Below are 26685 nucleotides of genomic sequence, written 5' to 3'. Positions count from 1 at the left end.
CAGAGCTCATTTTGAACTTGATAGGATATTTCCCTTATGGATTAATCTGCTCATTATTTGCCCCATTTATCAGTTGATATGCAAAAATTTTGAAAATGGTTTTCCAATGTTTTTGTCAAACCAGCAGGCTAAACCACAAAATCATTAAAAAAGCTAAACACGTGTGATCATTTGAGCTGGACTACAATTTAATATGTTTTCTGTGCAAAAAAGAGTAGGCTACCTACAACTAGCTAGTACCTGAAGCTGCCAAATAAATGTAGGGGGATAAAAAAGTGAGGTTCCAGTATTTCCCTTAGATTAGAAATGTAAAGTAGCACGGAAAGAGTACAGTACTTGAGTAAATGTACCTCTTTAAGGCACATACTTGGAATGAAAAGTGCTATAAACAATAAACACTTAGCTACAGGATATTTAACAACGGCCACGAGGGGGCGCAAGCGCATCAAATTAAACATGACGCAGCTGAATCCAGAGGACGAAGAAGAAGAAGGAGCCCGGACTGCCGGCAGGTCCCTTCAAAACTCCCGGTAGTATCTTCGGTTCAGTTGTCTGGGAAACCCGCCATGTACGAGCTCTTCGTTTAAAACACTCTTCTGCACAAAGGAGCGTTTATATTTGGTCACGAGTGTGAGCCCTGGAGCTCTTGTCTTAGCGAGACAGATGACAAGCTAGCGACAATTTAGAGAACAAGTCACTTGTTAGCTAGGTTAAGTTAGCTAAAGCGGCGTCTTGCCACGGTTGAGGCTTAGTAACGTTAGTTGACGTTAGGTGGACGTTAGCTGAAGTTCAACATGACCCAACAAGCTGCTGCTCTGCAGACCTACAACAATGAACTTGTCAAATGTAAGTAACCTATTTTCTTGTTAGTTAAGGTGTAGGTGACACTTTTAGCGGTGTGTTTTCACTAAAGGAGTAGTTTGCATCAATGTTAAACGTTAAGCTGGTAGCTAATATGTAACTGTGGACGTAGCTAGTAACCTTTGTATTTTAGAAACATGGTACTTAAACCCGTGATACTGCAGCTCTGTGCTCTGCTTGTACTGTTCTAGTTCTTGACCTTTCAGCCACTTTAATTAACCAGCCGACAGGATACTACTGTACAATCAGATTAACCTATACGGATTATGCTCTCAACAGGAAACCAATCTTTAACCCCGCATCTGTGACCTCAGCTATCATTTTCAATACCTGGATCAGGGTTTAATCTCTTTACCAAATCTGCTAAAAAAGAGCCCATTTGAAGGTCTGGTTTATCACTGGTTAAAACTAAACTGGCTAGAAATGTTTCAAACTGTCAAAACTGTATGGAGTTAAATACCTGTTCAAGAAGTTATTCAGGTAATCAACATTTTTTGTTAGTATACAACATATCTGCTGTTTTCAATGTGAGTTTGTAAGCAATGTGAGGAAATATTAAAGTAGTTATTTGACATGTGAATTCTAGCTTTAGAATGAATAACTGTTTCTGAATTATATAGCAAATTAAAGCAATTTAATAACAATAGTTAATATTCTTTTACAACGTGTAGAGCTCCAACTAACCATACTTTTTAAATCAATGAATGTTTCAGTGATCTTATTATTGTTTTTTAATTGATAATCTATTCTACTAAATCCTATTTTCCTCGAGCTCAAGGTGTTATTGTCTGACTAGCAGTCTAAAAACTCACAGATATTGAGTTTACAATGATATGACCCAGAGAAAATAAATTAATTTAGAGTTGCAATGATGAATCAATTAGTTGATTATTTATCAATTATTAAATTAATCGCCAGCTATTTTGATAGTTGATTAATTGGTTTAACTAATTTGGTTAAATTTTTAAGGAAAAAAAGTTATACCTTTATGACAGTAAACTGAAGATCTTTGGATTATGGACAAAAGAAGACATTTGAAGCTGTCATCTTGGGCTTTGGGAAACATTGATCAACATTTTTCACTATTCTCTGACATTTTATAGGCAAAAAACTATTAATTGATTAATTGAGAAAATAATTGGCCGATATTGTTCATAATTTTTGCTTGATAATACTTAAAAAGATTTACCCATTATCCAAATTGTTGGCTAACTTTCTGTTATAGTAACAGCCCTGTCATCATACAGGCACAGGATGATCTGTCACTGGCCTAAGCTGATCCAGTGTGGTTAAACGTTTTGTCTGCGTCAGGTATTGAGGATCTGCGCTCCAAGCGGGAGGAGCTGAACCGTCAGATCAAGCAGGAGGAAGAGGAGAAGGATCGTCTGCAGCAAGACATCCGAATCCTCTCAGAGAAGCTGAGCAGAGTCAACGAGAGTCTGGCACAAAGACTTGCCGCCCGGACCACCTTCGACCGCACCATCGCAGAGACTGAGGCTGCATACACCAAGGTGTGTGTCTCAAGTGTCTACAATACTTATATTGATCAGCAACATGGAAATGTGTGAATTATGGGATAATTAACCCTTTTGGGCAATTTTAATTTGCTGGTTGTGCCCAAAATGTGTTTATAATTCTGAGGACAGAAAAATAGATTTGAGGCTTTTTTTTAGTTTGTATTGACCAGGAAATGTGGAGTCAATTTAAAAGGTCGGTCGGTTTAAAAGGTTTGATTCCAAGACAATCAATAAAAGGGTAATAAAACCTTTATTTCCTCTTGGATTCACCTTTTTCTTTTAAAGATGATGTCCAATGCATTTTTTCCACTTAAATGAGCTGGGTTTTTTGGGGTTTCCATCAAGTAAAAGAAAATCCTGATTGTGTGGTGAACGTAGCAGAGAGTCAAACAAACAGAAATATTTCAATCTTTATAAAATTCAGATTTTGAAGTTAAGGGAATTAACTTATTTCCAACTTGTCATTTGTCTCTGTCATATCCCCATAAAATTTCTATTTCATACACTCCTCATGTGTTGGATATAGTTGATCAAGGTGGGGAAAAAAAATCTTGTCACTAAATCACATCTATGGAGCGCTGCAGTAGTTCATGCAGGTACACAGGTCGTATCATACCTAGTCTGTCAATTGCAGATAATTCTGTTAAACAACTGGTAACAGACAGGGATAAGGTGAGAAGATTATCATGTACAAAACTGGATGTTTTGTTATCAGTTCAGCTAGTTCCATCAAATAACCAAAATGTAAACACCAGCAGCATTTGGTACAGTATTCACCACATTTAATATTGATATTCAGCTTGTTTGTTGGGTCAGGCCTCATGCAGCTCATGGGGGCAACATGCTCAGAAGCTGAACATGTTTATGGCTGGTGTTAAAAGTCCGTGCTTTGTTGCTGCTGAAAAAGTTTGTTTGGTAGGTTGTGAAGCTGCCTATTAATCGACAGTTGGCCAACAGAAAAGTAATTTATTCTAATTCTATTTTGATAATCGATTACTTGTGTTTCAAGCAGTAATACTAAGTAACTGCAGCCTCTCAAAGAAAGAAGTTAGTTGCAGTCCTAGTAGTGAGATGTGCAACAGTCCTGGCGAGATGCTGGTCACTTTGGCTATATTACTTGCACTGATAAGCTCTGTGTTTGTTGGGTGTGTGGCTGCAGGTCGGGGGGGGGGGGGGGGGGGTGGGGGGGGGTCAATGAATGTCAGGGTAATGAACTGACTTTGCTGCCTTTTGGTGCACCATTATATTGTTTTCTCCGTGGCTCCTACCTCATAGTCAGTGATGCAGCATCATGTTGTCCTTGTGCCGCAGTTTGATGTCACACAGACTCATCCCACTTATTGATGCTGAACTCCCCGAGCACTCACACTAATCACTGCAAACAAACCCTCCAAAGCTGCTCTTATTAAAAAACAACAAGACCGGCAGCACTGCTGGGCCCCTTTTTTCAAATTACCTGTACAGTACACACCATGCTATCAGCTGTGCATCATCTCTGTAATGTTTTTACTTCTTCTGCTTGTAAGTACCTCCAGTATATTTGATGTGATTTGTTTTGTTTTTTTTACCTGTAGATCTTGGAGAGTTCCCAGTCTCTGCTGAGCGTTCTGAAGCAGGAGGCAGGAAACCTCAGTAAAGCCACAGAGCCCCGCAGGAAGGAGCACTAATGGCACAGAAAGGTCACTGAACTCTCATTTTGACCACAACAGGACACTTGACTCTGCACTTAACATAGTTTATACTCCACTCTGGGCCATTTGTAATATATGGGATTGATTTCTTGTGAATTCCTTATTCTAATAAATGTGTTTCTTATCACTCCCATGACTCTTCCTCTTGATAAATGGATATCAAGGCAGACTTTCAATAGATGCACTAGGTCACTGGTTTCCAACCCTCTTTTTTATCACTGAGTAAACCGATGACCCTGTACTAAGTGACATATTTTATGAATATTTAATATTTCATTCAGTGCATACCAATAAAAGTACAGAACAACTGATCAGCTGTACAATTAACCCAGTAGTGAATGCAATAACTGCAGGAAGTTTGCATAAAACAAGTGATTTGGATTAATTCTAAGCACATTATTTCTTTTGAATATTGCATCAGAGATGAGTTTTCCTGTTAAAATGCTGTTCCTCAGGATGAAATGACACATACAGTATTTACATTTGTTCAAGTCTTCTATTTATTGAGCTTTCATTTGTACAAGTATGACATCACTTTGCTTTTTTTTATTTATTTGCCCAAATCATTGACAATAACTTTACAGTAAGCACATCTGCTGCGATGTAGATTTACAGACGAGGGGGGAAAGTAAAGGGGGGTATCAAGATGGAGCTTCTACCACAGAGTCGCTACAGTGTGACCGACACAAACTGCTCACTTCGCAACAGGAGTAGACAGATGGGAAAACCCTGCGGTGACAGACCGCGTGTACACTTCAGAAGTCAAGTGGTGTGTCTCTGTGTTCCAGTAATGGCCATCAGAAAAGTTCTCGCTGGTGTCATTAAGACGATCAGTGGAGATTCCCACAATCCACTCTGCCTTTTTTTTTTTTTTTTTTGGTCCTTCAGTTCACAGAAAGACAGAGAGCTAAAGATTCCCAAGAAGAGGAGACATCCTCTTTTGGGGTTTTGGTCTTTGAAGGCAGCAGCTACCACAGATGGATCCACAGGCGTGTCATGTGACCATTAGCTACGAATCCACAGCAGGTCCAAGTTAAGGCTGTTTATGGGCCAAATGAAACACTAATGTGTTTGGGGAGTTTAAGCTCCTTCATTATAAATCATATGTACTTCATATTTTTGTGAAACCATTTTCATGCCATACAGTTTTGTGGTTTTTCTACCTGTTTAATCCTAATCTTTTTTCATCTATTTGATTGACAATTTCTGATTTCAGTGAAATGTTGCCAGTTTGAGACTGAAAAATAATTGTTCTGCTGCTTGTTTAACATTTAACTTGAGAAGTTTGATATGATATGATATGATATGATATTTCAGTCTAAAAATGTCAACATTGGCAAAAAATGCTCAAGACCCTTCATTTGCCGTCAGAAATGTCAAAGAAAAGCAGCAAATCCTTACATTCAGGAGCTAGAAACAACATTTTTGCTTGAAAAATGACTGAAACGAGGAACTGATTATCAAAATAGTTGGCAATTCATTTTCTTTCATTCAAATAATTGTTGCAGCTCTAATCTTAAGAGTCTTCTAATAGATTTTCATATGAACTTCAGTGCAAACCAGTGGACATCTGGAATGATTAAAATGCATTCAAACTTAAAACCACAGTAGCTCGGTTTGCAGGCTGGTTAGCAGTAATGCACAGTATATGTGGTTCATACAAAATGGGCTAAAACATGTAAAACCACTGGTATGGTCCTTTTTAAAGCTACTTTATGACACATTGGGCCAACTGGCCATTAACAAATAAACAGAACGATTAGTTGGTGTTTTTTGGGGGGGTAATTTCAGGGCAAAAGTGAAGCCCAGGGCACAAAAGTAGCACCAGCCACCAACCAAATGCTGGTCGAATATGCAAATGGAAGGCAGATTTACTTCACTCAAGAACCAACCAAAAAAAATCAATGCTAATCTACTGAGTGGCTGGTAAAGTCAGAATATTCACTAGCCATTTGGCCCTCACACCCTGCCTGGACCTGTGTGGAAAACTAGACTCGGGCTACAGTTTACGGTCACAGCATCAAGGCCGACAATCATAAGACTTTTGATGCAAGGCTGTGGCAAACAGAGTAAAAAAAAAAAGTGGACATGGCATTCATCGGCAGTGCATTCATCATGTACAGTTGAAGAGTTCTATTCCAAAACGCTATTCATTCATTTTGATAATAAAAAAATTAATACCTGCAGTCTAAAAAAAAGTCATTCAGCCAACCAAGGGCTCAAAATTCTTACTGTATGTGACATACAATCAGTGGTTGTATAAAAGCAGGTGTCAAGAGTGGCTACTGTTTCGAAACAAAACTCTCCAACTAGACTTCTTGTTCTCGTAAGTGCACATTTCCTCTGTCGCCTACTCCGCTCCTTGTCATGAGGTGCAAAACAAAGCTAAAAGCATGACAGTGCAAAACACATTTAACATCCAAGACTCCAGACAAAACAGATGATTCCTAAATTCATCGGACAAAGAAGACAAAACGTCTCATCTCCTAACACCAAAATGCAACTGAACAAATTCCATCTGATCAGAGAAATAAAAACAAAAAAAGTGACAGGAGTAAGAAACACATGTTCGTACGTATGAAAATACGGTGGACACTGTACAACAATACTGGCCGAAGGGTCGATCCTGCGCTGGGGGGTGGGGGGGGGGGGTTGATCCTGCGCATGTAAAGAACGAACGTGAGGCCGTTACAGCAACACTTTAATCCGTTGGCATTATGAGTTTTAAAAAAAATCATCTGGAAACTTGAAGTATTCTTGTATATAAAACAATCTTAATTTAAAAAAAACCTTCACATATTCTTTCAAACACACAATCTTGCATTCGCGCTCACAAACATGCCATATTATGAATGATCATATCACTGTTTCCTTCATTACTTCAATGGACCAGCTTCTTTCTCTGTGGAATGTCAAAGTACATGAGGTCCGACTGGAAAAAAGAGTCACACTTTCTATGAAGGTCAGGTCTATGATGCATTACAAGCACATGCATAAGACATTATCATATATTTATAAGGCTTGACAAATGTTTATAATCAAGCATGACAACTTACAACAAGGTTTCTAAAGTATTATGTGTGTTGGACATACTGTGTTTTAAATTCAGCATTTATAATGCTTTATAGCTCCATGCTAAAGTGACAACAACAAAAAATGTTTGTGAGTCCTGGGTTATAACTTTAGCTTGTTATAAAGACACATAGTGAACTGCTTGAATGTGTCATAACAGATTATGAATTTTAAGTTTCTGAAATGGAATAATGTCTTATAAACATCAATAATATGCTCTTTGAGAGCTTTAAGTAAAGTGACAGCACTGTATGAGGTTATTAGCAATTATATGATGTTTATAAGACATTACTCCATTTCAGAGACCTAGAATCTGTTATGATACGTTAAAGCAGTTCTCTCTTTATCTTTATTTTTTAGACTCAGATTGAGGCACTTTAAGGCATGGCACCATCAAGCATTATGCAAGTTGAACTGAAAATGCATTATAATTCTTTATACACTTTGTTATATGTTTTCATGCATTATTTTAAACATTAATAGATGTAATAAAGCCTTAAAAATAATTATAATGTCTTATGAATGTGCTTACAATGCATTATAGACATAATCTCAATAGAAAGTGTTACCAAAAAACAAAAAAAAACGTCCGGTGGGGCTGTTTGCACCAGTCCGGTTCCTTCCACTTCTGCAAAATTGTCTTTACAAAAATGTCTTTTGTACATGAGCAGGTCTCAGACATGCAAACTTCAACTTTAAGCAGGAATAAATACATGAGAAGCCAGAAAAGGGGTCTAACAGCTTCCGATAAACGTGACACAGATACTTTGATAGGAGGATATACAGAAACATTCTACAGTATGATGATTTTTTTTGTTTGTCACCAGCAATACGGACATACAGACATTATTGGCCAAGGTCACTTTTTCAAGCGTTCAATCAGAAATCAGAGCTGCTGCTGATTGACAGAAATCTTCCCTGGGGTGCATATTTTCCCTCGTAACAAAGAAGGGAGTTTGTGTTGAAGTTTGCTTGCCGTTAAAAGACTCTTCTACTGAATGTCCAGCAGCTTCGATACAGCATAGTTTGCCAGAAAAGATACAAAAACTAAAAGGCATACAGAAGCTTTACAGTAAAAGAGAAACAACCGAACTGTCGGCTGAAATCAAAACATGCAGGTACAAAAACAAAAAAAGACAAAACTACAATTGTGGCACCCTTTCACCATTTTTTTGTTTTTGTGTGTTGGAGTCTGCCAGCGATCTACACAAGCGGACGCGTCTTCCACGTCCTAATGACATGTTTCCATGCTAACACTGAATTCCGTCACCGTGGCAATACCTATACATGGGCACTGGCGGCTTCCTGTTCTGTTAAGGTCACTCGCTTTCAGCTCCTTTACGTCAACGTCTCCCAAAAACCTGATGCGAATGTTGGAGCAGAGGATCGCAGGAGGGACGTGAAAGCCTGGCGAACTTCTTCCAGAGTCTGGAGAGGAAGACAGACGTCTCTACAGATTTTGATAATGGATCTCATTCTGTCGGAGAGGAAGGAGGGAGGCTGACAGGTCAACTGTCCGGGATCGTGGGGGAAAGACAGTCCAGCTGCTTTTTTGGAATTTGTTGCATCAGGTCAGGAGAAAGGAAAGCTGTTCTGCTCTGATATGCAGTTGGTAACGTGGCGTGCAGTGATAACCGTGGCAGGAAATCAGCCCCCCGAAAAGAAAAAAAACAAAACAAAACAAAACGTTGTGTCTCCTGTCTGATCAGGAAGATGTGCTTAGAGACGGCTGGAGTGTAGAGGCAGTTCAGGCCCAGGTGTGACAGACCTCGCTGGGCTCTGGGCTGCAGTCTGGTCCGACAGGTGAGATGCTACTGTACAGCTGATTGGTCCGACTGATCAGAAGTAAAGAGCGGGCTCGCTGCTGTAGTCAGACAGGGAGGAGCTGTCTGCTGGAGTGAGCTGAGGACAAAAGACAAAGTTTATAAAGCGGACATCTTTTCTTCATACTGTTCAGAATCACATTTTTTATGTCCTGCACCTGTACACTTGTGATTTAAAGGGGCAGTTTAGATTTTTTTTTAAATGTGGTTGTATGAAGTATGCACCCACTTGGATTAGCAGCAAAATATATTTTAGCCACCTATACAAATCAATAGTAGTTAATAGTTTATTTAAAAAAAATAACTGATCAGGGAATTGCTTGACAAGCAGCTCCCACATTTTACGAATTAAAAAGACTGTTTTTGCCAAGGGAGTTTTGTTGCTTTGGAGAAAACAATATTATGCTATATAACGGGTTTCAAGGCATGCCAACTGCAGTCTACTGTGGGTAACGCACTGACTATTAAAGAGTACCTCATAAACAGGAAGTGTGTAAACAGCTTTAGGTTCGTTATACAGCGTGTGTTCTCTCACCATTACTTCCTCTGTCATCTGTGTCTGCTGGGAAGTGGTGTCCTCCTGGTAAACACTGTCTTCATGTTTGTGCTCCTGCCAGGCGCTGAAGTCCACAGAGTGCTTGGGCACATAACTGGAAAGGTCTGCAGACAATAAAAAAGACATCATGTGTTACCAGAAGGTTAAATCTTTTTCCCTATGTGTGTTGCTGCTATTGTTAAACCTTAATTTAACATCTAGCATGCTAATGTGTTTGTACCTTTCCTTTTTTTGGTACTAGTGACACACACATTTTGTTAAATGTAGTTCACAGTTTATCCAGTAGGGGTCACTGTCATCATATTTAATGTTGTCTGTCTCTGGTACACTTGCATTGTGCACAGGAGGGCTTCAAGAGTGCTTTAAGAGTGGAAAACAGCAATTTTATGTGCATTTTTTATGATTGCCCAACACAATGTGAGAAAAATGCACCATGGCCGAACTCTAATCCTTGATGACAAGGGTTGGTGGATTTAAAATGACCATGAAACTAGACTCAAAAATGACTACAGAATCAGCTCAACAGCCTCTGTGACTCAGTCTCAGTTTAAGCTGCGTGTAAACATAGGCCTGGGCAATACAACAATAATGATATGTGACACTTCATCAATAGCAATAAGAAAACTGTTCAATAAAATATTCAGTAGATTCACTATTAGCAGGTTTAAAAGTCTATTAAGTCTATTACCTGTGTCTTCATAAATAAAATGGTTAATTTCAAAATAAAGTATTAAATGACTTTCAAATGGGTAATTAAAAATGATCAATAATTATTGATAGCGACTGAAACTAAATATTTTATCGAGGTCAGTTTTTCAGCCATGCTGCCCAGCCCTATGCAAACAGCATCATGAGGCAGGCATGTGTTAAGGGATGGGCTGCTTTATGTAAACTGATTAGACAGAATCAGATATTCCCGCGCTCCTCTTCCACTGCCTCGCTAATCTTTTTATTTGGTTCGTCAGTGGCCTGTAATGGGAAGTGTTGAACTGCAGAGTGAGAGGCTGATCTTCACTTCATCTCTCAGAACAAGAACTGGAGGATTTCTTTATTAAAATATACACCAAGGTACCACTGGATACAGTTCAATACTTGTTTACAGTCATGCCTTGTACACACAATACAGTATGTCCATCAAAATGCTTCTGCATACGAGCCCCGTGCCTCTCGTCTAAATAAAAGCACACTACATGATGCTGTTTTGCAGCAAATCTCTCCATAAAGTGCACTTCTGTGACTTTAAGTACAGTAATTGCTGTTGATCCTGCTCTCTATTAACAGTTTGGGTCTTGTTTATTTGCTCTCACCACTGCAGAAAACTGTCCTACTTTTAATGTTTTAGTTTTTTTTCCCTAACCAGTGCTTCTAGTTTTATTTCCTCATTATGTATTTTGTTTTTCTTGTTCTTGTGTCCCAGAAAAGCAGCTTTCTATCTCTGCTTTTACATAAGTGCTTCACAAATACCCTTAATTGCAAGATTTTATTATTTAAATCCAGAGAGGAAAGCTCGTGGGATGTCCAAGATGGAAAGGATTAATCTGTCAATTCATTCCAGAATTTACATTTTTTAAGTAAATGATTGCATCAGAGCAAAGACCAGAGGTTCACCAGCCAAAACATGAGAGGATATGTCCTCTAGGAGCTATGAATATCTCCAGTGACATTAAAGATAAAATCAAGGTGGACAAGTAGAATTTTTGACCTTATGGATGTTTCAATGAGTCTCTTTTTATCCTCTGGGGGCCACAAATATTTGCAGGACAATTGAGTTCTGTGTGTCCAATAGCTGTAGAGATGTCTAGACCAACGTACTGGACAAAGACAGACATTTTAATGCTGCTTGAGGGGTTAAAAACACACATCTAACCCCTACAAAATTATAAGATTGACAGTGTTGCCACTCTATGTCACATCTCGTGTCGTCTCACCGTTGCTGTTGGTAGTGTGCGTGGGCGAGGTGGTGAAACTGGGTCGGGGGATGTGGATGCGTCCCACCATGCTCGGTTGTTCGTCTGGCACCTTCTCGTCCCGTTTCTCCTCCTCGTCCTCCTCCCCGCTGTCCCACACGCTGCTCTCTGACGGATACTCGTATGTACTCGCGAGACTCGACTCGTTGAAAGAGATCTTGAGCTGCAAAGGACAGACGGGGACAGAAATATGAGAATACAGCAAATATCTCTTACCTTTGACAAGTTATTATACCACTTTGATTTAGCAATATTGTTAATTTTTGAGCTGTCCTGAAAAAGTGTTTTTTTAAGTAATTAATTGACCAAAAAACTCCAAAAAATGGAGAAGAAATGGAGAGAAACAACAAACTACCACAGGTAAATGTCTGACAGCTGACTTCCCCTGCCTCCATACTTTATTTACACTTCACTGGCACAATATGAAGACAATAACAGAAGTTTGGTTGTGGCTGGACACATGCCTGTTTGTGATCTGATGTTCATGATCATTCTCTCTGACTTGGCAAATAAGAGAAGGAGACAATAAGGTAGCTTCCCCATAGCAACTACTATTTTAACAAAATAAAGTTCCCCTCAAATGCCACAGTTCACACCTCAAGGACACATTAAGCACCTTGGTCACAGGGTTAATTTAAGCAATTTTATGGCTCCATGCAAGATTTGATCCCCCTCATCCAACCACAGTGTGTGCAAAACTGCAGATCACGCCCTCATGTTCCCAAACTTTGTATAGTAATTCCAAAATTCTCCTCCAAATTATATATTTGACTAAATAATCTTAGCGTAGGTCTGTTTACTAGCATTTCCCAGGGCTTTAAACCACACTTCATGCCTTCATCAGTGGATGGCGCTCAGTTGTACAATCAGTGAACAGTATATAAGTACCTGTTATCATGTGACTGAAGGTACGTATGTGGGTCACATGATGACAACTGAGCCATATCTCTCTGCTGACAAAGGCTGTAAACTGCAGTTGAAAACTCAAGAAAAAGCTGATAAGGAATTGTTTTTTTTACATATATTTTTCTGGGCATTTCTTCCTTTATTAGATAGAACAGCTGAAGACTTGACAGGAAACGGCAAAATGCCAATGGCTGGAATCGAACCGGGGCTGCTGCAGAGGACTGACAGCTTCAGTACATGGGGCTCACACTCCATCTACCAAGCTGTCTGGATGCTGCTGGTAAGTCAATCTAGGATTATGATTTTTTGGCAAATTTTAACCCAAATTAGTTCCTTTATTTAAGTCAAAAAATTGTGCTCCTACAGTAAATTCCCCAAACCCTCTCATCTTGTTTGGAGTACAAAACATAAAAGTAGAGGTTAGAGGTACAAGTAAGGAAAAAGCAGATGTGGGTGATGCTCTCCCCTCCCTCAACCTAAGGGCTTTAAATGTAGCGATATCATCATGCTGAAACCTGTCAGGTCACGTGGAAAAACTAGGGATGCACAATATACATTTTTTTCAGTAGCATAACTGATAATTACCCGTCTTCTCGTGTCATTTTTCATTTTAAAAAGAAGTTCATACAACCTGTAGTTTATTAAGTTTTAGTTTTATGAAGATAAAGAAAGCTCAGAGTGCTGGCTCTTCAAATGTTCATCAAAAAACTTCACAAATATGCTCTTTTAGAGAGCATACTACCTACAAATTCAAATGAAATGCTTTGACATCTGTCAAATCAGATGTTATTATAGCTGATATTTATCAAGAGTAACTTCATTATCATAAATAATGAATAAATAATAACATACATTTCCAGTTACTGGCTGAAAATGTATTGGCACAAATATTTATCATGCACCTCAAGGGAAGACGTTATCAGAAGGGCTTGGGAAAATAGCATTTTGATGCTAAAACATACGTGCTTTGGCTAGAATTTTTATGTTCATGATTGAGATACATAGGGAACACTACCGGGAAGCTACACAATTATATGAAAACCTGAAAAAAATAATGGACCTGCCCTTGAACGAATGAAAATGGATAAAAACACGAGTGTGACTTGGAGTTCTCATCAATCTGTGTGGGGGCCCGTGTAACTGTGGGGCCCCAGCAGCCTCTGCAGACAAGCTCTTTGTTGACAATCCAGATGTGTTTACCAAGAAAACACACCACCCGCTGTCGACTGTTTGCTTGCTGAATTGTCTTGTAGAGAGGCCAAACTTTACAGGCGTCAGCCGAGATTTCAAAGAACCAGAGATCCTCTCATTTAAAAGCACAGAGTCTAACATCATACTGACATCAGTCTCCTTCAAGGCCTCTGCATTTTATGAGCACAGTAAACATTAACAGGTTATTACTTCCTTATTGCTCTGTAATGAAACCATCTATACTCACCATTTTCACATGTCTCAGCTCTTTGCTAACGCTGCAGTAATGCCAGTTTATCTCAACATGGACCAACTACCTCATAACTTATTCAACAGAGCTTTTAATTGGGAATCTTAGAGAGCCAGCTGCAGTTTGTTTAGGCCTGTCTGTGGCTTCATGTACTGTACCTCACATGTCCTCTAAGTGGGACAGGTGGCAGCCTTGCAGGAGCTCGGGGCCTGTGATTGATTGTCTCAGAGTGTTCCCTGTAAGACATGTCTGTTTGGCAACGCTTCAGTGGTCTGCAAACATGGATCCGTGGGGTGAGACGGGCCCATGTAATCCAACATGAATGGCAACTCTGCGACCAGAGACATGGGCGGTTTTAGCTGTCAGTGAGCACACTGACTGGCGTTTATTCTCATAGGAGACATCTCGCTCCTTCAGAGGGAGAATGTGACAGGTTCTCTGAGAAGTTACTGCTACTGTACAATTTTCAGGATATCTTCTAAGTTTCTGCTGTAACATTCGAAGGAAGTTTAAATATGTTTTGAAACTTTTAAACTGAACAATCGACATTTGTCGGTTTTTACAGAAACTAACAATATTCTAATGATTATTTTCAGAGTTGATTAATCAGTCAATTACTTTCTTGATTAATCAATTAATAGTTGTTTGTTTTAAAATGTCAGAAAATGGTCAAAAATGTCAATTAGTGTTTCCCAGAACCTGAGATGACATCCTCAAATGTCTTGTTTTACTTACAGTCCAAATATATTCAGTTTGCTGTCATAAAGGAGAACAGAAACCAAGAGGCTGAAATCAGAATTTAGACTTTTCCTTATTAGGAAATTACTAAAATCCTCCACCTCTTTTTCCCCATGGTGTGCCTTGCCAAATTTTTTGTATGTGCTGCATCAGTTTCCAGTTTTATGTAGATGACTCCCTGATCTATCTGTCATTTGATTCCAACATACAACCCTGTCTTACAAATGATATAAATGGGCTCTCTAAAAACTTTCTGCAGTTAAACTCATCTCAATTCATAAATCAGAAACCATTATCATGGGTCCTGACCCTACCAGTGAGCATCTCATGTCTCACTTACAAATCAGAAATATCTTTATTGTTATTATACTCAGGTACAATGAAATCGTGAATGGCTTACCTCAGTATCAGAAAAATATAGCATATAGCATTTAAAAATATAAAAGACAAATAAAAGCAGAAACAAACAGTAATAATATCAGCTTCAAAATAGATTAAAGGTTATACAGATTCCTGACATATTGCAGGTTCTTTAGAGGTAACTAGTAATAATTTGAATAAATAGATGCTGGAACTACTACTTACAAACAAATTGTGCAAATTGTGTCTGAGGTTCTTTATCCTGGTGCATCAACATCCAGTGCAGAAATCTTTGATAATAAACTTAACTTTGATCACAGAGCGTTAAGACTATTGTAACTCACTGTATTCCCGTCTCACTCAATACAACCTCTCCAAACTTCAACTAGTTTAAAGTCTACATAACCCTTATTTTAGCATCACTGCACTGGTTACCTGTATGTTTTAGAACATACTTCAAAATTTTTATAACTTTTAAAGCACATCTGGGATTGACCCCCGATTATATAAATGATTTACTAACCCCTATGAGCCTGAATGCAGCCTGAGATCCTCCAACAGAGGTCTGCTTGTAATTCCTAGGTCAAAACAAAAAACCAGAGGAGACTGAGGTTTTGGAGTCTGTTTCTTCATTTAAAAAAATACTTCTTAGGCACTCCTGTGGTTCAGTTGGTGGTGCATCTGTCCCATGAATTGAGGCAATCAGCCCTCTGCAGCGGCTGCAGGTTTGTCTCCCACCTGAGCTCTTTGCTGCCTGTCATCCTTGCTTTCCTGTCTGCTCTTGCTTATAAATTTTACTTTATTAATTCTTGTATGTTATTTCTTTGGTTTGTATGTATTTGTAAAACACCAACTTTTTTGAAAAGTGCTATATAAATGAAGCAACTGTTACTATTATGTAAAAAAAAAAAAGAAGAAATTACTGGTAAGATTTCGTGCTGTAGTGCTGTTCTCACTTCTGTCTTGGCTCTCACAAACCTGACGGATACAATTTTAGAATGACACCAAGACCACAAATGGTTTCTAATAGGTTACCATTCAGGCATTATGGCCACATGTAGGCGTTGCAAACTCTGGTTTTATTTTTTTCTCCTGAGTTGCCATGGAGATGACAGCCGATACACATGCATATAACAGCAGGTTTGTCAGTCAGCTGACTGCTCTTAACATACAGTACCTGGCTCCATCTACGCTGCAGGCCGTGATCTAAATCTGCCCTAATCTCCATCACAAGGCCACAAGCCAGCAACAGCACGTCCGACTCAAGATACCAGTCAAAGTATGCGCTTAACCTCAATTTCAAAATGTCATGTATGTTCAATATCCTTTACACTTCTTCTCTTGGTTTGTCTCAGTAATTATGGTGAGGTCTGTGATGGTGAAGTGAGAGTTGAATCAAGGGGAATGAGTCTGTGTGTCAAAGATGTGCGAATGTATCACAAGATTCAAAATAAGAATTTATAGGTTGAGGATGAGAGTTTCAAGAAGTCTTCATAGAAAGAAGACAAATAAGAATGGAGGTCTATAGATTGAGGAAGAGGGAGTACAGGGTATGGATGTGGATCTATAGATCACAAATGAGAGTCTGAGGGTCAACATGCTAGTCTGTACCTTTAACAAGAGGGACTTTAAACTCAAGAAAGATGAGAGTCTATAAATTTATAACAATAGACTTTCCTGTTCTTCTTGCCTTTGTACTTTGTTTTTTGCACTTACACCATTTTTTATCTGTGCTGTTTTTTATCTTGTTCCTCGAGTTTCCCACTTGTGATAATAAAACGTCTGATCTCACTCACACTGAAGGACAAGGGCCTATAGATTTAGCACAAGAGCCTATTCAGGGAGACTCCGGACTTCTTTAGTCTTAAGATAGCAGAGAGCCTACAGATTCAAGGTTTAAGGTTCAAGACTTCCAACTATCACAAGCTAACATTACCTATCGACCTCAGCTAGTCAGCCAAACTGTTAGTAACACAGGTATTTCCTTTGTGCAACAACAGTAGTCCAGCCTTTGGTGGACGAAGTTCAGCTGGCAAGCACCTCGTCCTAAGTAGTGATAACGATGCTTACCACCGTCTATGGGAAACTCTGATGAGGGTCTATAGATTCTGGAAGAAAGTCTACTGATTCAGAAAAATTGTCCATAGGTTATGAGGACAAAAGTCTATATATTTATGATGATTCTATAAATAAAGGTCATGGGTCTATAGATTTAGCTCAGGATGACACATAAATGACAAAAGTCCATGGACAACTGACTAAGGATAAATTGAGAACAAAGACCAACAGACGGACTAGAAATGTTCAGAATTTCAGGAAATAAATCCATTTAAGCATCTCCTCCACTTATCTCCACTAGACATCTGTAATCATGTTTTGATGATTTAATTGTTGCTGATATCTGATTAGGGCTGATAAAAATATAGATCGGATTACATCTTTTCAGATAATGATATCAGTAAGGAAGCTGTATTGTTTTGCTTTCACATTGGTATTCATGTCAGACAGCAGTGTGGAGAAGGACAAGGGTTCACTGAAGTCAGTCTGTGAACTCTGTCAGCTAAACAAGGAGCCTTTACAACTGTAACCTTTCAACCAGTTACTCACTAATGTCACCTAATGGTAAGTTCTACAATGTTTAGTCTGTTTTTTGGATTTTATCCTCATCATCACAATATTCAGCTACATAGATTTTCTCTCAGTACTGTTTTTTAATTCAGCCAGACTAGTTTTCCACATTAGTACTCTGCCACAGTAACAGTACAATCCTCAAATCCTACTTATACAGGCTGTAACACTATATTACCATCTCTAAAAGGGCTCTCAGTACCAGACATTGCCTATTTTTAGCCCCAAAACCTCCTTTTTTTAGTTCCTGTGTTAAACCTTACACCACACAAAGCGTTTTCCCTGCTAAACTGCATCCTGTCTTAGAGGAAGTCTCTGGATGCCAAAACAGCAAGTCCATCAATAAATCAGGCTAGCTGCTGGGCTCGCTTCCTCTTTCACTGTCTTTCACTTTTCTTTTTGTCTCATCTACCACCACTCGTCTCGCATGAGACTCCTCTGCAGCGCCTTAGTCGATGTCCTCTCCCTGACTTCATATTTTAGCTGGTTCGCTGCAGCATTAAACCAACTTAGAGGAACAGAAAGAGGAACAAAAACATAACAGAGCTGTTATCTTTCATGTATAAAGGGCCGCTCCCTGCCTGAGCTTCAGTTGTGGGTCTTTTTCATGTCTGTGATAAAAGCCTGCATCGTGGAGGCAGAAGTGATTCGTCTTCTGTCCTCGGGCTGTGGGACGGGACAACAGGGGCCTGGACTCGGCCCCGCTGTCCCTCTCATTCACCACAGGGTGCTCAGACAGGAAGCTGTGGCATGGACAGGCCACCTACCACTGACTAATTATTCTGCTTTTGTTTTATATTTATCAAAGACTGACTGTGTATCGCAGTACGTGTGTGTGTGAATATGTGTGTGAGAAGCTGCCGCTTTGCATCAGATGGCATTCTGGCATTTAAATAAAACGATGAGATGTCTTTTCTCTGACATGCAACTTGATTTGAAAACTGTGCTTCCTGTTCAGTGACCTCCAACTCCTTCACCTTTAGGAAAACACTGTTTTTTGTTTTAGCAGGTTATTAGTATTATTATTAAAATGGCCATTGAATGTGGCAAGTCTTCCAATATGACTGGGGTGGATTGATAGGATTTTATTAATATAGATATCAAAATATATAGCAAGCAGAGTCTGTGGTTTGATGATGCGTCATACACAAATGATGTCAGATATCCAGCTTTTTATGCAAAGATATCAACCATATTATCATCCACATATTGTTGCTGATGTTTAAATTCAATCTGATGCAAAGAATAAAAAAAGAATACACCACTGAATTTTCTCCTGGGTGTATATGTGTATATGTAAGTGTGTAAATAACTGTATTCTATTTTGTCTTATATTTTTTATTCTATTCTATTCTTCTCTTAATGTAATTATCTGTATTGCGTATGTAGTATAAAGGAACAACTCTCATTTCATTATAATAATAAATAAATAGTAATAAATTACATTGATACTGACACTCCTTATTGATTGATACTTGTCCATACTCTTATTGATAACATGTTCCATAATTTGGTGCAAAAAATAAAGACATGAAATGGAAAGATGTAAAAAGATTCAAGTTTCCTGAATTCTTGCATTTAACTGCATTTTCATTCATTCAGTAAAGTAACCTCACACTTTTGAATATTTTGTTCTGTCAGCAAGATATGTAACACTATATAAATACTGATATCAGTATCATTTGTCCAGGAGATTATTTATATTTTGTATTGACCAGTCAGGAACCAGCACCAGTTCTTGGTGTCCATCTTCAAATATGACTGGTTTCAAATAGTGTCATTTCAAAATATTATGCTATGATTTATGTATGTTGTTGTACAGGCTAAGTAAAGAAAATCTTGTGTCTGCATGAAGATAAATAAGTTTTGGAAGGAGAGAGTGAAATAAATAGCAGAAAATAGTGATTATTCCCCTAAATCTAAGGCACTTCTGTTTCACTTATAGCCTCCATCTTAAGTTGCGAGTTCATTAACATATGTGTATTGCTGGGAAAGTTACTGATTGACCAAAACTAAAAAGAAAGCATTGGTGTCTTGGTTAAAAATATGGGGCAATGTGTAGGAATGGAAAAACTTACACTTTGTGACATTTCTTGTTTGTGGTTTACGTATGAAACAGGAGTTAAAAGTTAGGGAAGAAGGGAACGAGAGGGAATATTCTTACAAAGAGACAGAAAGGGAAAAATCTCTTGTGACACGATCAAACTGTTGAGGAAGCTAGTAGAATCATTTCAGCTCTGTGGTATTTTTTTTGCTTGGTCTGTTAAAAAAAAAAACAGGAGTTTTGAAGCTGAATACAAAATGAAAACGACTTGTTAGGACTGCGGTTGTCTGCAGAGTCGGGAGCTGCCGGAGCGGCATCGACACAAGCACGCCGATACATCAGACGGAGGGAAGCCGGCAAGCAGAGTAAATAATATTTCTGTAGAGATGTATTCCACAAGTTTCATCAGCTCAGTTTTTTTGCTGTTTGTATGCTGTGTATGAGGCACAAAGGGACATGAGGAAGACAGACAAAAGAAGAAGTGAGGGACAGAGGAAGAAGAAGAGAGTCGGCAGATGAGATTATGTCTTCATGAGTGTGCTTCGGCCAATAGGCGAGATGGGAGCTGTGCCAAGAATTTTTTCCAGGCCACCCAGCATGGCGTGTCCTCGTTTGGTGAAAAGTGGTTCCTACTGAATGGACACACACACACACACACACACACAGAGAGAGAGAGAGGGAGAGAGAGAGAGAGGGCGAGTTCCCTGGCAGTGCCGATCGGGTTGGACTCGAAAGCTGCTGAGTTACAGTGGAGCAGCAACACAATAGCAACTGAGGGTGTAGCAACATGAGTCTGCATGATGTGCGTCTGACTGGGTGTGCATCTCTTTAAAGTGTGTTTCTATATTTATCTCAGTGGAGACAGGTGACACAGGGCGTGGTGTGCACCTGCTCATATGAATGTATAGAAAAGCATATGCTGTAAAGGTAAACTATTTGATTTAACTTTAAGAAACAATGTCCAGGCTGCCTTAAAATTTTAAATTGACTGAATTTGTAAAGACAAGTTGAGATTATCTTGTAATGACTCACAACAAAAAATAACTTGTACTTCAATAACTTCACTTGTACTTGAGAAAATAATGTATTAGAGACACACAGCAAGTTTCCATCATATACATTTCTTAAAACTATAAAAAGATGTGTCTCAGGAGAGTGTTTAATTTACTGAGTTGTTTGAACTTTGACTGTGGGGTGGACTGCCCCTTTAAGAGTAATGAACTTCAATAAATACAAAGTTAATAAGAAAAGATTAGTTGATTCCTGCTTTTTTACAGTGTGCGATGCCACTTAATTATATGAAACTTTTCTCCAAAACATTGTCCCTGTTATGGGAAGTTAAAGTCCTCTGAGAGGACTAATGGTGCGTACCTGCCTGAAGGAGACTGACCACACCAGGTGCCTGATTAGAACTAATCTCCAGCCAGGTAGATAATATTAGAACAGCACCACAATGAACCGGCTGAGGAGCTGAGCTGCAGCTGCATTAGCTCTTAAAGAGAGGGATAATAAAGCCTACATGTGCTCAAACAAAGCCGCTGGTGTACGTCTCCACTGAGCTGGTGAGTCTGGATAACTAAGCATGAACCAGAGGACCTCATTTACAGAAACAAAGTGGGAGCATCAGTCATGATTAGATGCACTTTCTTATCCATCGTTTATCATGTTCTATACAGCTGCACTAGTAAAATAAGCTTAAAAGAATATTCTGACACTTTGAGTTGTATTAATGAGGTGTTTAGCCTCGCTTAACATAAACACTGTGAGAAGGAGGGAAACTGCCATGACATAGATGTTAGCAGAAGTATTTAAATAAAGGAGAAATAAAACACTGCTGCTATGCTAATATTTGTGACATTATGAGATGAAGGACATTTAATCACATAGAACTACAAAAGGATTTCAAAATAATGTCAGAGATTTTACCATTGTGGTTCCTGATGCTACGTTTGTAAAGACGCAGGGATCCGGGAATGATGAGGCAACATCACAGTAATACCTACAGTATATCTGCTAAAAAGATAATGTATTTACATCTTTACTACAGAGAGCAAATACATTCACTCTGGCACCTTTCAGGACAATGTCAACTGTAAGTAGCAAATACAGATAAGTGACTTTATAACATAAAAAACAGTGGACAAACCCTTTGTCAGCCCTGAGTATTGTCTGCAGGTATTCCCTAACCCCTCAGGCTCCATACAGCCCTAACAACCTTCACCACTACACATGCCTCCAATCCCAGTGGAAATTACACCCTTGATTGGAAGCAACACAAACAAAATTCCATTCATCTCCACTGTACTGGGGTGGACAAATAAAACTAAAACTATCATCATGGACAGATACCAGGAGAAGGAGTGAGAAAATCAGGGGTTCCCCCTTACACGTGGACCAGGAGGACAGAGTGCACAGCATAGGTGCATTTGAGGAAAAGATAAATTCACCTCTTTGGCCTGTTTACACTAGGGCTGCACAGTTAATTGCATTATGGCCAAGTGCAATATCCATATCGCAGTACCAGAACCAAATTGCAGTTTTTTGAAAAACAAAAATGTGAGAGAAACCCGCATTATAACAAAGTGCTCCGGTGCTGCAAAGATGCCCTGGCCTAAAAATATGACTTTTTTTTTTACCATATTATGCAGCCCTAGTTTACAACTGACATTAATTTTTGGGTGATCCAATCACAAGAGAACAGCTCGAAATATGGGTGTGAATTCACCCAAGATGCATTGAGGATGCATTGTCCGATTGATCAGACCTATTGATGGGAACTGAAAAGATTTTATTGATACAAATGCCATTATTGATTCTGCTTACCAGTCCGCTTCTTTATCAATTCCCTCGTCTTGCATAGTCAGACTGGAGAAAGGCCTGGCTCAACGCATACACTTTCTGCTTTCTTTGCATTTCTTTAATCCAGTCACAAATGTTTTTGGGCAGTGCTAAGCCCAGGAAGCAGCAACAGTGCTGCTGCAAAATAGTGTTGAGGGGGAACTTGTTTTGGTGGAACATTTGCACATCGGGAGCTGAACTCTGGCATTAACACGAGTAAATACTGAAAAGAAAAGCTAACAGCTGTTAGCTTTGTTTACATGAATACCATTAACCTCCCAGGCGCTAATTTGCTTTTTTGAGCATGTAGAACACTGTGCTTGAGTCTTCTCTCCATGCTGCATGAAGTAAAGATATTTGATTCTTCAGAGAACTAGCAACTCTCACAATTAAGATGAAGAATCTTTACAACAGAGGACTTTGAAAACGTAGATAGCAGACACCACAATGCTGCTTGAAATGAGTGACCAATGGCAGAATTATACCCATAGTGTGCATCCAGTGAGTCAGATGAAAGGACTGTGGGCTCAGCTGAAGTCTTCTGCATAGCAGTGGTACACACTCATTTCCACACACATGGTGTCATATTAAATAGAAAAAAAAAAAAAACAGAGGAAGCCACAGTAATAAGCAAAATTTTGGGGCCGAAGAGAGTCAGTACAGCAAGAATCAGCGCTTGATCTTTATTGGCATGTAGAGCAGGGAAGTTAGAGCCAATCACAATTGTTCACTTGGGATACATGTGAAGACACATTTTAATGACAGTGAACTGACGTACTTAGAGTTGTGCACTTGTGATCGGATCACCAAAGATGCATGTTAATGCCAGGTATAATCAGGGCCTGCAAAGCATTGTGAACCCCCCAAACATAATAATACATCACCACAAATACAGCATCATTGGTAGATTATGATATTTTTTTCCGCTGAATTTATTCATTTATTCATTCATTTTCTGTAACCGCTTATTCCGTAAGGGTCGCAGGCTGCTGGAGCCTATCCCAGCTGACATTGGGCGGGTGGCGGGGTTCACCCTGGAGAAGTTGCCAGTTCATTGCAGGGCTGACACATAGACAGACAACCACTCACACTCACATTCACACCTACGGGCAATTTAGTGTCACCAATTAACCTAGCATGCATGTCTTTGGACTGTGGGAGGAAGCTGGAGAACCTGGAGAGAACCCACGCAGACACGGGGAGAACATGCAAACTCCACACAGAAAGGCCCTGCCCCAGCCGGGGAGCTGGGGGAAACTCTGAAGATACTTGAGCAATACTGCAAACTAATATCACCATAAAAATGTGTCTTTTGTTATTATTTACTGCAATGACTGACTCTTCTGTGTATAATAATGACTCAAATGTCAACACTAAAAACACACATCACTAAATGACCCTCTCCTACTGTATAAAACAAGACTGAAGTTCTGCCAGACTTAAACAGCGCCCAGATTTTTTTTAAATCATTAACTTATGCGGGTGCAGCATTGTGATCATACCAGTAAGCACATTCTTTGCCTTAATTATGAGTAATTTGCTGCATGCCAACAGAACCCAGCTGCCAATAAGACACACCTAAGCAGGAAATTACCTTGAACAGAGACATACAACAAAATACCATATTGGATGCAGGGATTCAATCCTGCAATGTCCAGGTTCAAAGAACAGACCCTTAGCGAGTACACCTACTGAAGACCCCTAGATGGATGTAATCGCTGTAGTAGGTTTTGTGAGATTTCTCATCACACATGAGGTTAAATCAGTTCAACGTTTATGTGGAAATGCATCAAGTGCTATAACCATCATTGGTCAAGTATCACAACACTGATAAAGCTGTGGAAAGTCACTAGCGTGTGTAGGTGGTTGGTGCTCGCAGCTTGGGATTGCGGCGTGGGCTGCAAGCAGTGCAAAATCTGAAAATGTGTGTTTACACTGCCATGTCTCAAGACTGCGTGAGTCACTGCTGTAATAGTATGCCCTTTGTAGCTGTGTGTGAGTACGAGTGTGTGTGTGTGTGTGTTTAGGTCTCCCTGTGCTATCAGGGGTGGATTATCTGACTGATAAGAAAGAAATGAAAGAGAAGACACATTCTTCCCCAACTATTTGTATCAACAAGCCCTCCAAATAGATGTGTCTCAGACCAATTGAGCTGTTACAACAATATTTTGTCCCACCTAAGGATATTTTCGCTGTTAAGAATGAGCTGGCACGTACCGATATGACTGCCCACGCTGTACATGTAAGGTGATACCAGTAGGGTGGAGATCGAAACCAATCAGCAATCCACACACTGTGGGAGCGTTTAATACATAAAGGCTCACTTCTGGATTGTCAAATCAAAGTTCGGATGGCCAGGCATGTCTGAAAAGCCACAACCAGGACAAAGGACAGGAGAAGACCCCACACATTTAATCAGGAGGGAAGATTCTCTGAAGGAACATCTATGTTGGATCAGAACCAAGAGAATGGTTTTTCCATTTCTAAATTTTTCTACCTTCTAATTCTCAACCTTTAGGAAGTTAAAGATCATGGAAAGCAATAATAAATGTGTGTCACATCACAAAAATGTATGTTATTAACCACCCAACCAAATCTGAATGATATAAAAAGTTGTTAAGCGTATAAAATTAGATCTCAAAATCAGAAAAAAATAGCAGTTTTCTCTGATCTGAAATACTAGAGACATGTCCGCTCTGTTGTCTCACTGTCAAAGACCACTACAACCTGAAAAAAATGCTCCATGGATGCTCTAACAGATTTATTGGACATGTCAAAGCAAATTCAATCCAACACAGCCAGGGGATGGTGACGGGATGTTTTTTTTTTCTCCTGTATCAGGTTGTTGGAACTGAAGTGAGCTGAAGTGAACTGCTGGGCTGATTTGGATCTGATTTGATTGAGTCTCCGAAGGTACGGTCATAAATGACTGTTAGGGAGGGTGAGGAGAGTGGGACGTGGCATTGTTAGTGTGTCGGTTCGTGGGGAACCATGGCTATGGCACTAAACCGAGCCATGTTTCAGGTCCAACCAAAAAATCCTGAAGAAAGAAATCATAAACAAAGTTTAACAGTATAACGCCACAATTCCCTACATAGTTCTCAGTCTTTTCATGTTTCTAGCAACTATTTTCTAACATGTATAATGTGTTTAGAAGGAAAAAACTTCTTTCTTTACACAATCTTAAATTTTTTGGTGGACACCCCCATAATTACTTTTACAGGTCCCAGGTATGTCCCTCACTTTCAGGTGCCAATGCAATGATCTTCTTACACACGGAGCTCAATGGTTTCACCGTCACTATCTCCAGTTTTAAAAAGCAAAAGAGTAAAAGAATGATGAGGCAACTGTTTCAGTGATCTTTGGGACAGAGATTAATCAGTGATTGACACAGTTACAAGGCAGTAACACAGTGAACACGTCACATACCAAATAACATGGAGTGCACACACCCAGGACAAAAACAGCATGAAGAAGATCTCAAAGGTCAGATTTTTGAAACCATAAATATTTTTTCCAGTGAGCTAACATTATTTAATCTGCAGACCGCTTCTCCTTTTCCTTTGAATGATGTCACATTGATATTACATTTTGTTGGTGATTGGTATGAACAGTGTAAACACTGATGATAAGAGAGGTATAAAGTGCGCAACCTGATTTGTCATGCACCTGTAGTTCTGTTTGCAATAATTGCTTTCTCGTTCTTATAAACAGACCTCTTAACATAGCCTAATAAACACAGCTGCAGCTTATAAAATGAATAAGTGGTATGGCTCATTTAGGTGAGCTAACAATCAAGCAATGAGGGAATGCATTAATGTCAACACTTACTAAAACTTCTACATTATGTTATGCACTGAATTTGGGGAAATACTCAGATATGAGGAACAATGTAACTGTTGTTTTTGTGCATTTAGTAAAGAGAAAGTTCCATTTTTATTTTTATTCTTTTTTTTTTAATTGTTAAAGCTAAGTACTAACTTGTCAACATTTCGACAGTTTACTGTAGCACATCAAACTTTTTTTTTAATGTCTCGCCCCATCCAGGCTGTGATTAGTGGGTTCATGAAAAGACACTGTTGATGCATCAACAGTTGATGATTGAACATATTTCAACAAAAGGCATCCGATATAGCTAAATATCCAGCCAGACAAACCTAAACCTTGCTGATTTTATCATAATCATAAACAGCCTGTTCTTCCAGCGGTTCATACCAGGCTGGAAAGTGAACCCAAGTCTGGT

At 39.2% G+C, this 26685-nt stretch overlaps 2 protein-coding genes across 2 annotated transcripts in view; one reads left to right on the top strand and one right to left on the bottom strand.

The window, feature by feature from the left end:
- The first annotated feature begins 486 nt into the window (after positions 1 to 486).
- On the top strand, positions 487 to 4197 carry ssna1 (Sjogren syndrome nuclear autoantigen 1). The gene is made up of 3 exons (XM_084746596.1): positions 487 to 846; positions 2173 to 2372; positions 3953 to 4197. The coding sequence occupies exons 1-3, from the start codon at positions 795 to 797 to the stop codon at positions 4043 to 4045; spliced, it is 345 nt and encodes a 114-aa protein (XP_084602722.1). The 5' UTR covers positions 487 to 794; the 3' UTR covers positions 4046 to 4197.
- A 3743-nt stretch (positions 4198 to 7940) lies between these two features.
- Positions 7941 to 26685, bottom strand: part of tprn (taperin) — a 31753-nt gene continuing 13008 nt past the window's right edge. Inside the window, exons 2-4 of the mRNA XM_084746529.1 lie at positions 11449 to 11650; positions 9500 to 9624; positions 7941 to 9043 (exon numbers count right to left, since the gene is read on the bottom strand). Of these exons, the coding sequence (XP_084602655.1) occupies positions 8981 to 9043; positions 9500 to 9624; positions 11449 to 11650 (390 nt within the window). The 3' untranslated portion in view covers positions 7941 to 8980. The remainder of the gene's footprint in view (positions 9044 to 9499; positions 9625 to 11448; positions 11651 to 26685) is intronic.

This window comes from Lutjanus erythropterus, chromosome 20 (genome assembly GCF_056507025.1).
Source record: "Lutjanus erythropterus isolate fLutEry1 chromosome 20, fLutEry1.hap2, whole genome shotgun sequence".
In the NCBI taxonomy this organism is placed as follows: Eukaryota; Metazoa; Chordata; class Actinopteri; order Lutjaniformes; family Lutjanidae; genus Lutjanus; species Lutjanus erythropterus.
Note: the sequence above shows the minus strand (reverse complement) of the source record. Positions and strands in the feature narration are given on the sequence as shown.

Excerpts from the sequence above, each read along its gene's own strand:
- ssna1 (XM_084746596.1), top strand. The coding sequence starts at position 795 with ATGACCCAACAAGCTGCTGCTCTGCAGACCTACAACAATGAACTTGTC. Across the intron at positions 847-2,172 it reads CAACAATGAACTTGTCAAAT|GTATTGAGGATCTGCGCTCC; the intron begins GTAAGTAACCTA and ends TGTCTGCGTCAG. Across the intron at positions 2,373-3,952 it reads CTGAGGCTGCATACACCAAG|ATCTTGGAGAGTTCCCAGTC; the intron begins GTGTGTGTCTCA and ends TTTTACCTGTAG.